We start from the raw sequence: 15,694 nt of genomic DNA, 5'->3' as shown, positions 1-15,694 counted from the left end.
ATTTAAAATGAAAGATTTGACTTGCATTCCAATTTTCCATGTGTACACAGAAATATAAGTCTTTGTTATATAATACCAGATCATGTCATAAAACACTATGCATGCCAACAATTTTAGAGGCTTCAGTTCCGTTTCCCCCAATAAGCCGAAGTTTGTGCAAATTGTTTGGCATTCATAGTGCTTTCCAAGAAATCATGGACAAATAAATTACAGAATGAATGCGAAAGACTGTTTCCAAAATTTGTTGTCCAAAATTTATAGTTCATAAATTTGTCTCTGAGAAAAAAAAAGGCCATCAGGTTTTTCAATTTGCTTAATTTAGGATTTTTCTATCATGGGGAGGGTTCACTGGGTATAAAGCCAGCTTAGCAACCTTCACTGACATCCTTCTTTTACTGGTGACTCAGGGAGGGACTGGCTAAGAGATGGTGAAGAAATAAATATGGTACTTCTGTGACCCAGCAATTCCCAATTGCTATATCTTGGCTCTGATAGTAGGCCAGATCTTGCACTAGTGAAAACATGGTCCAATACTGGGGAAAAACAGCTACCTTATTATCTGTGTCCCTTCCTCAAAGAGGGAAGACTTGGTACAGGTGAGTATCTACTTGCATAAAAGTAAGCTGTGGTAACTTGGTCTCTCTCTATAATAGTAGAGTACTTATTTTCATAAGTAATATGTAAAAAACTGGTGACACAAGTCTGCTTTCTTCACTCACAAATGACTTTTTTAAAAAAAAAATGCAAATAAAAATTTTAACTGCCATGAGGCTAGGAACAGTTTGCTTACTGAGAAGCGTAAATGACTTCTTTAAGGGAATGACAAAGTACTGTGTATATATTCCTTTAGTGACCAGGAGGGAGATCAACAGGAGAACTGGAACTCAAATGGAGATGGCAAGAGATGGCCTCTGTGCATCATCTTCAGATCTAGATCTGAATGTATGTGAGAGCTGATGGGCAGCACAAACAGCAAGACAGATCTCTAAGGAAGAGGTTTTTCTACAGCTTGGGAATAAAGAGACTCAGACGAGGTGGAATTTCACTGCAGAGGAGACAAGCAGCTACAGTGCCCCATACATAGGTAGTAAACAGTAATTTGTGGGGGGGGGGGGTGAGGATGTAGGATGATATTAAATTCTTTCTGAAGTATAAAGGGTGGTCTGCTATTGACATCTTTCTATAGGCTGTTTCGTTACCTGCTGCATGAAACTCAGAACAGAAAAAAAAGGAAGCATCACCCACACTTAGGGCAGGGAAAGGATCTGGAGGCTTATTCAAATATGTCCTGAGAAGATGCTGGGGTTTATACCAAAATGAAAGAAACATTATTGAATAATTTGGTGATAATTCATCAATAACATTGCTTGAGGTTTACCAATCTGAAAATAGAAGAAGTGCCATCCACTGGGAACTGGCTATCAATCTGTAGAAGCACTTAGGAAATGGGTTAAGAAAAGAGCTTCAAACTTCAGAAGTGATTATGCATCTCTTGGAGAAAGAACAGTTGAATGTTAACTAGCATAGGAATTTCAAACTGTTGACCAAGACAGATGTTCCCAGCCACTGTGCTGAAGACATCAAAAGGAACTGGCTAATATAGAATGAGTTATGCTCAGTCATAAATTACAGTTATATATATCACACACATGCACATATGGACTGAAATCTTTCCTCAAGTCTGACCCCTCTAAGCAAGGTCAGAATGGCTGATTTACCCAGCCAAAACAAAGGAAACCTGAACTTAACCTAAGAATAATCAGGGAAAAAGGGTGTTTTCTCTGCAGCAAGATAGGCTATGTAGTAAAATGGGTCCTAAAACTCAGAGGGAGAAGACAGAGAAAACAACCTAAATCTTCTACATAAATATGACACACCACCTTCAGAAGAAAAAATACATACAGCAAGGAAACAAATAAACTTGGCAGAAAGGGAAACAAATGGACATTCCCAAAATTTTATGATACAAACTGAAACAGCCAGGGGTTACTGTGTTGCAGTTCATTTGAAACTGCATAAATTGAGGGATAACAAGTAGTTGATCTTTCTGGTCAGATTCCAAAATCCAACGTTATTGGTAAATGATATTCAAGAGGTGCCTATTAACATAGATGACCTTTCTGATAGATAAGCAACTAAGAAAGGAAGGTATCTCATTGATTAGGTACGCAGAAAGGACTATCTGAATACCTAGAAGAATCCACCCCAATATGGCCAATTAACCGTGCCTTGGCCTCAATGGCATCACATTCTTGAGGAAAGAAGTTAGAGTTTGTTCCCACCTCAGCCAAAGAGTCAGAGAGGGAACCAATGAAAGCTGGAAAACTTACCAAACAAGAGATGCTCCCATCAGCCAGGACTGTGATGCAGACAGATGATCTGAGGAAAGACAGTGTTCTGACAGAGTGCAGAGAGGGAGGAAGAAAATAACTTTCTCTTAAGAGAAAAGAGTCTCTTTTCTTTGTTCCTGCACTCTGGGTAAAGTGGAGTCTTCTGGAAGGAAGGAGAAGGAACTGTCCTCTGAGAATGACCTCATTCGCACAGCTCTGAGGAGGTAGTGGAGCATGAGAGGGAACAAACAGCATGCATGGAGATGATGAAAGACCTAGAGGAGCAATGAAAAGATGAACATCCAAACATTTGTCATAAAAGCCCCCTCTGTGTGAGTCTGTGTGAATGGGTTCTGTAGGTATCAGTAAGTTTTGACGGAGAAATAGTTACCAGAAAACATCAGGACAAAGAAAGGAAAAGTATGTGCTGAAAAGGTAGCTTGTGAAAACTGGTGAGCTCTGGAGACTACTGGTCCTGTTGAACCTGCAAGAACTGATAGAATCTGAGAAAACCAAGAGGCTGCTGAGCAGCAGCACACACTGGCAGCAACACCGGGTTGTTTAACTCAGCCCGCATCCAAGACGGTGGTGGCTGCTATATGCAGATGAAGGCTATGGGATTACACATACACCTGATTAAACATAGTACCTCTGGCAGATTTTCTGCACGCCTACCTAGAAGCCATCAAACTGCCAGCATGCCATCCACTCCTGCATATACAGTTGGAGTTGTCCTCCCACCTGTTGCTCTAACTGGGTAACTACGGGTGAGTGTGAGAGTGAACTGTGCAACTAAATAAGTGAATGCTCTGTGAGAACAGTTATCTGCTATTAGCAATAACAGCTTAAACAACAAAAGATGTTCTAATAAGTACTGATTGTCATCTGTGTCTCCCCCCAGCTCCATTTTCTATCAGGGAAAGGGAGTTTACAACAGATTGGAGATGACAGAAAGAGATATTTCCCCAAGAAACTGCATTAGTTGAGCAACTGAAAGTTGCTACCAAATGAGTAACACTGGAGAAAACAGTGATATTTATCTACAGTCCTTTATTTTAATCTGTGCCTGCCAACAGATTCACGTTTTCTCTGTATAGGGAGTTACTATGTCCTTTAGAATTTTTGTCCAGTTTGTCCAGGTTTAGAGTTTGGAAACCTCTGGTACCTTTTGACATACTCAACTGAAGGAAAAGCTGAGAGAATGTAGATTAAGGCAGACTTTAAAGAGTTAACCTTCTTTTGCAAATGATCTTCATTTGAAAGATTTCCATTTCAAAACATGAGGGGCTCTGTTTTTTGACTTTGCTTGCATTTTTCTTCATTGCTGTTTCTTTGTTATGGTTCTTGTGGCCTCACAGCAGGCAATATCTGGGAGGTGGTGGGATTTAGGAAGGAAAAAAATGAGTTGCAGCAGAAGTAGTGAGTTGCTGTTGCTTCTGCTCATATCTTGAAGGCATGTTGAGGACCTAATCCTGCTCTTGGTCCTAAATGGGCTGTTGGGGTAGAATGCCTGTAAGCTCTAAGGTATCATGCAGATTGTAGAGACAGTAATATAAAGTCAATAATGCTTTTATATTCAGCAAAGGAAAGCTCAACAGAAAAAGATTAAATGGGTAAGCACCAACTTAGTGCTTTAAAACTAGCTATTGATGCTTCTGGATGTGAGCCAGTTTTCTAAACCCAATATCACACATTATTCTATCTTTCCCTTAAAGATTTTACAGCTAAAGAGGACAGAAGTACTTCAGTGAAGTAGAAATATCTTACATAAGAAACAAACATTACAGGGATTTTGCATAAAATCCAGATCAAAACTCCCAGCAGGCTGAAATTAAACCTAGGGGTTCTCTTTTAAGAATGAAAATGGATTTAAAAAAAAATCTGAAATTTGTATCTCCAGCTGTAAGAGCTGAAATCTCATGATGCCACATTGGGCTTGACTAGCATAGCCATAAATTAGAGCGAGCAACTACACTGGCACAAGTGGAATGACACCAACGTAACACTTGGTGTGGGAGACCACTAGATGATTATTCTTCTTCCTAGTGTTTTCTGTCATTTCTTATAGTTGTTCAGAATGCTGCCACTGGAATGAAATATTATATATGTAACCATACTGTTTAAATGATTATAAAAGGTGCCCAGCAGTGACACTCAAAGGTTCTTGCAACTCAGGACAGAAAAGACACTTTTGTTTTGATGTTTTAGTAAAGCAAAGGGATTGGAAAAGCATATAATGTAATACTCAGATCATCACCTCCAATGGACTGAACTTGAAATTTTTTTCTTACCTTTTGAGACAGCTGAGTATTATATATATAGTCTTCTTGGAAAACCAATCAGGTCAAGAGAATATAATCAAAGAATTAACTCTCCAACATTAGGACACTATACTTACGGTAGACACTATCTAATCAAAAAATATATTGCGCTTCAAACCACAGAGTTACTGGGCACTAAGTTGCTTTTCATATGTGGACTCATGCTGTAAGTTATTTAAGCATATACTTAAAGTTTGTGGGATTGCATTCAGGGCTAAACATTTGTAGGGGACAGACCAGTGTGCACTGTAATTTCCCCATATTTTCAAATGTTTTATGAAGTACTCACATAATATGGCTATTCAAAATCACGCTAAAGACAATACTTTAATCACTGAATCTAGACAGATTCTCTCTGTGCTGACTTCAGTTCTTTTAAATCATTAGTATATAAGATACATATAAGATCTGCAAGAGACATTGGAAGGAAAAAGACTAGATCACCAGTTGTCAAGAAATTCTTAACATTTGTGTTTTTCAAAAGAAAAATTAATGCAAGAAAGCCTGTTAAACATGGCAGGCTGGCGTCCAGTGGCAGTGGAACTTCTTTGAACAGGGAAGTGTTTAATCCATGGATAAATGAAAGAGATAGCTCTACTGCACTTAAGTTTTCTTTCATGAAACCTTCTTTCTTCAATAACTATTTTAAATAACAGCTAAAATGTGAAAAGGAAAGCAGTTAAATGCTCATTCAGTAGATGACAAAGATTCTGTCATGGACAACTAGTTTCTTATGTGATGTTTTCAAAGCTGCAGTGCAAGTGTGTTCTCTAATTTCCCGTGTTTTATAGGAAAGAAACAGGACTTTAATAACAAGGACTGTAGTTGTAAAAATGAATTCTAAGCCACGCGTGGCAGTTCTGCTGAGTAATCAAGAAATAAACAGACATGAAGGGAAACTCCAAATGAGTTTATGGAACATCTTCCAAACAACTAGGACGAAAGACAAATGAGTGGAAGTTTAAACAATGAGAGAAATGGGTAATAAACAGAAAATGTGCAAAACACAAAGTGATGTTGACAGGGTTTCTCTCAGTAAACAGTGAGACTTTAAATTAAGCTGGCAGTTACCTATCAGTATTCAGAAGATTTAACACAAGTACTTATTTTGTCCATCATGTGTGGATGGCAGCCTGTGCACCATGTAGCAATTTACATCCTATCTTTCAAGTTATATGCTTATTTCCAAATCCCTTTTTTGGGTAAGTTCAAAGATGTTTGGACTGTCTGTGCAAAGACAGTGTGAGCCTTTTCAGTTTAAATAGTTAACTTGTCTTGCAAGAACTGCCTTGCAGATGATGAATAATGAATTTTCAGGAAAAAAAATCAGTTTAAAATCCATTTTTCATTTTTTTAACAAATAGAAAAGCAATGACAAATCTTCGAGTAAAACTGAAAATGTCATTTCAGAAAAATAATAACATTTTATTGTTCTTAGGTTATTCAACTCGTTCAAAAACCTTCATTTAGGTTTATTTTTTAAATGAAAAAGTCCTTTCAAACAAAAAGCACAGGCATTTTATTCTGAAAAATTTTAAACCAAAATACTTGCACATTAATAAAGATTCTTTCACAACCCTTCTTTTTCCTAGCTATAACAAATAACTAAATTCAATCTAATCTCAGAATTTTTGGAGCCTTCACATGTTTGTTTTCTAGATTATGATGTGTTCATTGAATACTTTTCATCACCTCTTTCTCTGAATGTTCCCAGCATAAAGTTAAACATGCGATAAGAAAAAAACATAGCTGTACAAGATGCAGTTTTTATTTTGCAAAGGACTTATACCTGCCATATTCTTTCAAACCAGTCTTCCTCCTTTTCACTATATGGTTTTACTTTTTCTATACCTTGTTAACTGTTTCAGTTATTAATCTGGGATCATGACCTTTATTTGCTCTCTTTTACTAACATTATACATACCAGTTAATTAATGGTATCACGCAAAGTACAGTCATTCTAGGTAAAACTCCCCATATATGATCTTACCTACTCCAATACAGTTCACGTCTGAAAAAACATAATAAAAATACGTGAGGTCATGATGCAGACAAGTACCATGTGCCCGGACTATAATTAAAGCTTTGACCAATTCTCACTGTTGCTATTGTTGCCATTGTTGCTAATGTTTGTTAAGCACCAGTAATGTGTTAAAGGCTTCAAACAACAAAAGGAGCTCCAGGTCTAATCCAGCAAATTGCTAATGTAAAATCTCTATCATACATGAAATTAAGGGTATAGACCCATCCCAGATTAGTGCACCCTTAGACCAGTATTTTATCTCCAGTCCATAGCAGATCCTTAAGGAAAAATAAAGTGGAGGAGTATGTTGTTGATTCTTCCCTTGAATACTCTCCATCCCAAACTCCAGCAATCTGCAGTTATGTAATGCAGCCCTTAATGAAAGTTCTAATAATATCAGCATTTTTATTTTATCTCTATCCCTAAATGGTCTTCATTTTCCTATGAAAATATTCTTCCACTCCCATCTGTATTAAAGCATTGCCATTCTGTTTTCTGATACACAATGTTCTGAAGTTGTACCACTAAATATAAAGACTAAGTTGTGTATAATATTATTATTTAACGTCTATGTTTATTGCATGTTGGTGTATGATTAATCTAAAAAAAATCAAGAACACTGCTCATACATAAACCATGGAGCATGGAGAAAGTGCAAGCCTCAAGATTATCTTCTCTCCTGCAAAATTCTGGCAGAAAAAGGAGTCTTTCTAGTATCTATTTTCGAGTAACTCACTCAAAAAATAGAAGTGCCTAAGGAACTGCACTACATATTTTCCTGCTTTTCCCAAAGAGAATCCATGCTCTTTCTGCTATATTTTATGCAAAAGAGCTATTCCAGCTAACTGCTTACATTTTTTTAAATGGTGCAGTGAAAAGCATTCATTGAGTGGTTGAAAAGGAGTAAATCTACATCTATGTACGAAGGCAATCAATTCATTCCACTTGTAATGAGATTTCTCTTGTCAGCTCAGTTTGATTAGTTACTTTTAGAAATGCCTTCCATGCTGTTTGGAAAAAAAGAAAAAGAAATGGAAAAGTGTGGAAGAATGGTTAAGTGAAAAGGGGCATGATCTCTTAGAAGTGAGCAATCCTGTCTTCACGATGGAGGGAGGATCCCACGGCTATGTGAGCTGTCCTTGAACATTCCTAGACCATTACAAAGGGGGAAGACAAGTAGTGGTAAACAAGTAAGGGAGGGGGCCGACAAGCCCCTCCACGTGAACAGCAACTTTGCACCAATCATGTATTCGCTTTAGGCGTGTGAACAGAGACTGTAAACCAATCATACAGCTATTGCTAGCGCATGCTCTATCGCCTGTCTATATATACTCTGTGTAAGCTCTAATAAAGAGAGAACGATCATACTCACATTGAGACTCATCATTACTCTGGGTCCATCTCCCACTCCGACAGAAAAGAATCAAAAGCCAAGAAACTTAATATGACTGTGCTTAACCTCATCACTACCTGTTCAGAAGAATGCATATTTATATCACTGTACTACTACAGGAATGAAGAGCTTTAATGCCATCCTATGAGTCAGCAAGATAATGAGAGTTCTCAGTTTGGAAACCTTGCTGTTTCCACCCATCATAAAAACCCACTGGAAACTGGCTATACTCTTAAAACAGGCACAATTCACAGTGATCACGACTATGTTCATCATGTTGAACAATACCTTCTCTGTAACTTAAAAATAACTGGAGTTATTTAGCTATCGAATATTTCAAAGTTTAGCTAGAGCCAACATTAAAAGTACAGCTTTCAGTACCAAACCAAAAGGAAGAAGTATCTACAAGTCAGCATCAATCTTCTGTTACGTCTAGTGGTAATGTAACTTCTCATGATAGAGCTTTTTTTTTCCTGCCAGAGTTCTGTAGATCTTTCCCTTTAGGCTGTGTCAGTTGCAGAAAACTGAACTTCTACTAATTGATCCAATAGCATAAGCTTAAGCCAAAAGATTTAAGTGCTTATCTAGAAGAATCACTGCAGTTTTCCTTATATCTGCAATAACATTCTACAAAACTGTTGCAGCAACATCTGAGCATCTATTCACAGCTTTCTGTGACAAATATATAATCTCAGTGGTATTTAGTGCACAACCAGAGTTGTTCATAATATTCATTTTAAGTTAGTTGCATTGTCTCTTCAAATTAATCTATCCTGTTCATGCACTGTAGGCATAGCCGATACTCAGAAAGCTCAAGTCACTCTTAACAAGTGTCTCCTGAGGCTCTAGAAAGGAACAGCCCAAATACTTCAGTCTGTGGAATTTACTCATCGATCACTTTTTCAAGGGTAAGGAAAGTCTGAAAAGCAGATAAATCTCCCTTGATAGATTCTACTTTCCAGAATTGGAAACTGCCCCTCCACATGCCCAAAATTACAGAATATATCCGGAGTGGTTTACTGTAGAGCCAAACATTTGCCTGCCATCATTTTGGCAACAAAAAGACTAAAATCAGTGGTTCAGTTGTTTTTGAACACAAAGCATCTAAGGATTTCAGACATAGATGTGTTTAATCTTTTCCAGCAGGCCTGTCACTGAAATTGTGTCTCTGTTGCTCTGATCTAGCTGAGCAGCCAAAAGCATTGGGCTGGGCGGGGGAAGCACACATGCCCATAGTCTGCCTGGAAAGGGTTATAGCCTATGGCATAATACAGACAGCTTTAAGGATATTCCAGTTTACAGAGAGAAATTACGCAGAATTTTCTTGAAAATTCCTCCAGAAGGGAGACTTATCACGTAATGGACCCAAACTTGTTTCTAGTATGGTACAGAAGAAAGAGAACAAGCCTCTAGGCTCTGGTAACTTGTATTTAAATTGATAAAAAAATACTGCATAAGTGAGACTAATGGACTAGTTTTATGGTAAAAAAAACTTTTAACCAAAGCAAGTTTTATTTTGCTTTGCCATGTAGTAATTTTACGCCATTATTTACATTCACAATCAAATGCATTTTGTTTATCTTTTACCAGGTTCTCAACCTAGAATGTCCTCTCTGAAATACTAATTGCAACTATTTATCCATCACAGGACCACCCCCAGTCTCTTTCGCCTGGAACTGGTAAAAGTCACAGATCAGCTAATTCTCATCTCTCACTCTAATTGCATAGGGATTTTGATTTTGTTTCAGTCAGCAGTGTCTAAACTGGATTAAGATAACAGTCACGCATGTGGACTCTTCTACAAGAGTTGCTTTCATCACTGCCATATTTAATGCTATTTTACATTGCAACTTCATTTTTTACACCGTTCTCAAATGAATGAGTTTTCATGAAGTTCTTACTTAACTTCAGATTGTTCTTAAAGCCTAAATATTCTATGAAGAGGAAATAGACCCCTTAATTCTGCTGACATATTCATGACTGAGTGTAATGACTGGCACATTGGCACTGTTCTTTATGATCAGATGAAATTCAAATGATGAGTGACCAATCTCAAAATCAGAGGACTTAGTCTATGTATTTATGTGCTTAAACATCTTTATCTGGTAACAAGCTCTTCACGCTTCCCTGTCTGGGCAATTGCTGCTCTTGGCAATAATAATCTGAGTGGATGGCTGAGAATGGAGCTGGCAGACCTAATACAGATGCAAATTACTGCTACTTAGCAACATACGCACTCGTTCATCCAGGGAGTCATCTTTTATCATTCCGGAAGTAAGTCAAAAGTCATAAAATATTTCACTTGTCAATAACTAAGAGGAAAACCTGTAGTGTAATCAACATATATTAACTTAAAATATAATGTTAAATAGATAATTGAAGTGTCTGCATGTTCAATGTCACAAACAAATCTCTGCAAAAATGAAATACACTCTGTATGCCTAATTTGCCTATTTTTTTTGAATACTGCAAATGGAGTTCTCATAATGCAAGTGTGACTGGTGCTATGTATTACCATATGTATTACCAAGATTACCAAATAATGCCAATCATAAAAATGGTAAAATCTTGATTAGTTTTTCCTTTATTCTGGTACTAGTCTATATTTCTTTTGCTATTTTAGCTACTGCGATGAATGCAGGGGTGACAGAAAGGAAAACTGAGTAATGCACAACATTACTAAGTGCAATATAAAATACATTTCAGTGAAATTAGTAGTCATTATTTCTGTGTTGACCGTAATACTGCTGTTCTACAGACTGTAAAGTAAGATGCCACAATACAATCAATACTTGTTCTTTGGACCTGATTTATATGAAGCTGCCTTGCTTTATAAATAATTACTTAAGGTGCAACAACCAGGCAGTGATTTTTTTTAACCTGTAGTGCATTTTTTAGTACCATTTAAATAAAATTTCCATTTCATTGTCTTTTTTAAAACTCTTTCCCTAATAAATATTAAATTCTTTAAAAATTTTCACATCTCTAAAGAAACAATAAACAGAAGAGAAAACCTATTTATGTACATTAATATTACTGTAGTAATCTTTAAGTAAAACTTACTCAAAGCAAACAAAGTTTTCTCAGAACAAACAAACTTTAAACTAGTTTCTTTTTCAGGTGAATTATTTAAATAACAGTGGTATTGTAGCAACTGTGGTGGTCTAAGATTACATGGGAAGCAAGGTTTATGTAGTGGAGAGAAAGATTTTATTCAACCAATTCATATAATACAAACCGAAAAAATCAAAAAAGCCTTTGGAGTCAATCTATTTAGTGAGTCATTAATAAGTACACATGTAATCTAAATAGACCAGCTAAAGTAAAAGTGTATCAGCATTAATTACAATCAGAATTCACACAGTACCTTAGCTTTATCCCTCATGGAGCCTTTCCCCAGGATAGACATTTTTGCGCCTGTCTCTTCTTGTAACCTCTTCAAGGAGTTTCCTCTTGGTCCAAGCAATTTCCCAACAAAATTGAACTAGAAAGCAAATAAGAGAACTATTTTAGACAAAAACACATTTTTTTCTAAAACTTAATAAATCTTTATAAAATTGCTGAAAAGAAAAAGGTTTCCTTTCCCTTAAAAAAAAATACTGAGTTCTGGGCCTCATTCATCAGGATACAAGTTTGAAGAACTGAGGTATCCTCTCACCTAGAGCTAAAGGCAGTAAAAGCATTCATGGTTCATATGAAACCCAGGAAATTCCTCTGTAGGAGAAAAAAGGCCAGGGGCTTCTCTAAGTGCATATTCATTTACTTCTCTTCCTCCACAGCTTTATTCCTCTAATGCCACTGTCTGCTTGGATCCTAGCCTTTTGTTGCTGTTGTTGTTTGCTGCTGCAGCCTTTTATCTGAAGAGCGTGGCTGCAGAGCTGCTGAATATGGGGTGAGGCAGGAGAGGGTAGGGAAAGGCAGGGTTCGTGGCCACCAGGGTTAGGACTAGTTGTTCCTGCCCCATGGAAGGGGGCAGGATTAAATTTCCTCCTGAATTTCATTCCAGCCTGTGTATGAATCTTTGACCATAGGGATTACTAAATAATTTGACAACATTCACACCACAAACACTGTAATATAGATGCGCACAACCTTTGAAATCAATACCATGTACATTAGGCCATCATGTTACAGACATTTTGTGTTCAACACACAGTGGACATAGTGCCCTGGGAAACAGAACATTAACAGCTATTAAGTTGGACAGACAAAAAGCAGTAAGTGAAAAAGTGGTGCAAACTGCATCCTGGGCACTCTTTAGTCAAGCAAGGGAAATTCTGCTATATTATTCAAACGCTGAGGCAGAGAAACTGTGGGAAGAGACCAACACGTTCAGTTATTTCCACTTATAAAAATGGCACAGGACAGGGCCATTTAAACAGAACAACACAGAAAGCTCCAGACAAAAAGAGTAGCAGATACTAAACATTCCCAGCAGTTGTTTGCAAACTATTTGGAAAGTTTTAATTCTAGGAAAGGTGCTCAACATGGGACACTTAGTCAAACCAAGCCTTCTCATCTGAAAGCTGACTCACAAAATAACACAGATATTATATACTGTGTTAGCATGTATACATATATATACATATATGTACATTAAGCTATTAAATAACTGCTAAACAAGAACTTTGTGTATTATAAGGTATAGGCAAAACTGAGAGAATGAATACATTCTTTTCCTGAGTTAGCCAGGTTTATTGGCAAAATAATATATTCTGCAACATTAGGGCTTTAGATGGATTTTTAAGAATTGATCTTTTACATATTGATTTTAAAATACGTGTTGTTTTGTGTATTGGCTTCAAGTATCTGTTTTGCCAGCAAGTGAGCAAATCACACAAGCAATAGATTACTATAGAAATTCAAGCTATTTTCTGAAATGATCTTGAAGAGCATTGGATTTTGACTGACAGGTTACTAATATTCTTAAGCACTGGAGAGTTCACGTGATGCATACCACATATCGTGGTTCTCGTATAAAGAGGAGATATGTCTACATGAAAATTAGAGGACAGAAAACTAAATAAATTAGGTGTTAACGTTACGTCAACACCAAATAGCAAAAAAGGGGGTAGTCTATTAAGTAACAACAATTTGTTCAGTCTGTTATCAGCAGTCTCTTCAATTTATCATGTTCTATGCTTTCTAAAATCTTTTAAAAACTATATAGCATGCTGTCTTCGAAATCAGTCTGGGAACCATCAGTGCTTGCTTAGCGTGTTTCTAAATTATGTTCAAGTCTGAACAGAGAGCTCTGGCCTGTCTTTCAGCAAAGAGTTCGCTTAGTTGACGAAAGAGGTGTGTAATTGCTTCAGCATTTCCCTGTTTTTATTTCAGAGCAGCACTAGAAGGAAAAATGGGAAAAAGAACATGACAAAAAAAAAATAGCAATCAAGGAATCAAGGATATGCTGTTGTCAAAAAGATGCCTGAAGGACTAGCAAGAAGGCATAACATACTTTGTTTTGCCCTACCTCCTATTTTAAAATTAATCTCTTAAAAAAAAAAGTGGGAAAATATTCTTGTTCCCACTGTAGCCAGAAAGAAACTAAGACACAAATGTGAGATTTGATTTATATTATAAAATAAATAAGCATCAAACATATTAAAAGCACCCAAGCTCAGAATTAAGCAAGATAGCCTGGAACCCAGGCTGACTTTCAGTCCTGTGTCTTAATTACAATTTATTGCTAAATTCCTTCAGATATTGGTTAAACCATCAAAGAAAATAAAAGAGACATAGCACTTCTAATATGCAATCACCTGAAAAATAAACATGTAAGGCCAAATCTACTGCCACCTAAATTAACATAACTGATTTCTGCAAGACAAAATGTCTAGGCGGAAGTAATAAGTTGTAGAACTGCAGAAAAGCACAGCAAGTTTTGGAGCTCTTTCAAGCTTGCATGCTTGCAAATTTTTCCAACTTTATCTGTTGATTTAATAGACGTTATCAACCCGTCCCATAAATCCTACCTCCTCTGAATCATCATAGCAACACCACTATGTCTTGAAACTCCTTCTTCCAGGCCCAGCTTGGCTTGGAAGAATTTGTCAGCTTCAGACAGATTGTTAAATTTCACATGAAAACAAACAAACCCCCCAACCTAACCATGCAGAAGGAACGGCAAGAACTGAGTTTCGACTTTAATCTGAAACCATACACTCGCCTTTGGACTTAATCCCTCGACTGCAGGTGGAGGCCTAGCAGAGAAAGTGGAGCAAACACTGGAGCTGCCTCGTCTCCTCGTCTCTCTGGTGGGCAGACGGGCACTGTCGCACTGTGGCTCTGCACCCCGTCCACAAGTTACAGTGGGAAAATCTTTTGTGCCACTTGTACGGCACCAGTGAGAGCAGAAACAAACAGAGTTTAGGCTGTATCCTTCCAGTGTCTCTCAGTATTAAGAAAATGCCTCTGGTGAAAGAGCAGTACCCTAAGTTTGGAGGAGAATGCTACAAGAAGGCCAGCCAGAGCTGGGCCCAGTTTGTTGGCTGACTACAATAAAACAATCAAAATACAGTCTAAGAAGATTTATGCTGAACATTTATATTTAAACACTTCATAAACTGTTTAATAATTACCTTGAAATATTGCTGCAAGGGAGTGGTATGGCCAGCATAAACTATGTACAAAGTGGAGTTTAATCACTTCACAGGAAATAAGTGGCTGGGGATTTTAATTCTATTGATTGGGTAGCAGACATGCATTCACACTTCATTCACCTTCTCCATACTTTCTGAAAACACACATCAGGAAGCAAGCAGTAACTCACCATTGAATAACTGAATAACTATTAATTGGCTTTTGCTGAAAGTGCCAGAAAAGCCAGTGCGTTTTGTCAGAAATTCTGCCATTCCACCGGGTCTCCAAGCATCACTAAGTTACAGTGCTCCTGGCTATCCTTAGCATCAGTCTGCTTTTACAAAACTCCCACAAGGCTGAAAATATTGGTACAGTATCTTTCAATCAATAATTCATGCAAGATTAAATGCTTTATGTTTACACTTGGGTAAAAACAGCACACAAGTAACAGAAAGTTTTACTTCAGCAATAATCGTAAGAAATGTGAAACAGAACTTTATTCCTGTGCTTATTTATTTATTTATTAAAATATGCTGGACAAGAACCTGAACATAACAAATTTTAATACTAGAAATCTTCAGTTCAAAACAGGTATGGCTGTTCTGCCCCCAAACCACATACAAACAGAGAAGGAAAATGCAAATGCTTACCTAGTTTGACAGCACATATGACTACCCTTGCCCGCAACCATGCGTTACTGGTACAGCCACTGTAACTACAGACCATGTCTTGCAACCTTAGACCTGAACCACTTACACCATGTGCACAAATTTTCTCCAAATATTAGTAGTTCTAAGTCTCTGGGATAATGCTGGGTCGCATTAGGAGTTTAAATAGTTGAAAAATGATGACGTACAGAAGAGAGAGTATGAACAGAAAGCTTTCGTTGCTGGGGCCAGAACAGACTTATACTTGCAAAGTGGGATATACGGTTATTGTTGTGTTACTAGATGTGTTTATAGGTGGCTTACCTTTTCAATCATATTTATGAGTGCAAGCTAGGCACTCTGTGTGTTTGTAGAAACCCTTTCCATTTTATGGCAAA

General features: G+C 37.2%; 1 protein-coding gene across 13 annotated transcripts in view; it reads right to left on the bottom strand.

Moving 5' to 3' along the window:
* The window catches only part of KHDRBS2 (KH RNA binding domain containing, signal transduction associated 2), a 513,233-nt gene that overhangs the window by 362,723 nt on the left and 134,816 nt on the right, over positions 1 to 15,694 (bottom strand). For 12 of the 13 annotated variants that reach the window (XM_067294146.1, XM_067294142.1, XM_067294143.1 and 9 more), the window contains one exon: positions 11,435 to 11,551. The exons of the other annotated variant lie outside the window; for it this stretch is intronic. In XM_067294146.1, coding sequence (XP_067150247.1) covers positions 11,435 to 11,551 — 117 coding nt within the window. The remainder of the gene's footprint in view (positions 1 to 11,434; positions 11,552 to 15,694) is intronic. 13 annotated transcript variants of the gene reach the window in all.

This window comes from Apteryx mantelli, chromosome 3, assembly GCF_036417845.1.
Source record: "Apteryx mantelli isolate bAptMan1 chromosome 3, bAptMan1.hap1, whole genome shotgun sequence".
Lineage (NCBI taxonomy): Eukaryota > Metazoa > Chordata > Aves > Apterygiformes > Apterygidae > Apteryx > Apteryx mantelli.
The sequence above is the reverse complement of the archived record's forward strand: the minus strand, read 5'-3'. Positions and strand labels throughout refer to the sequence as shown.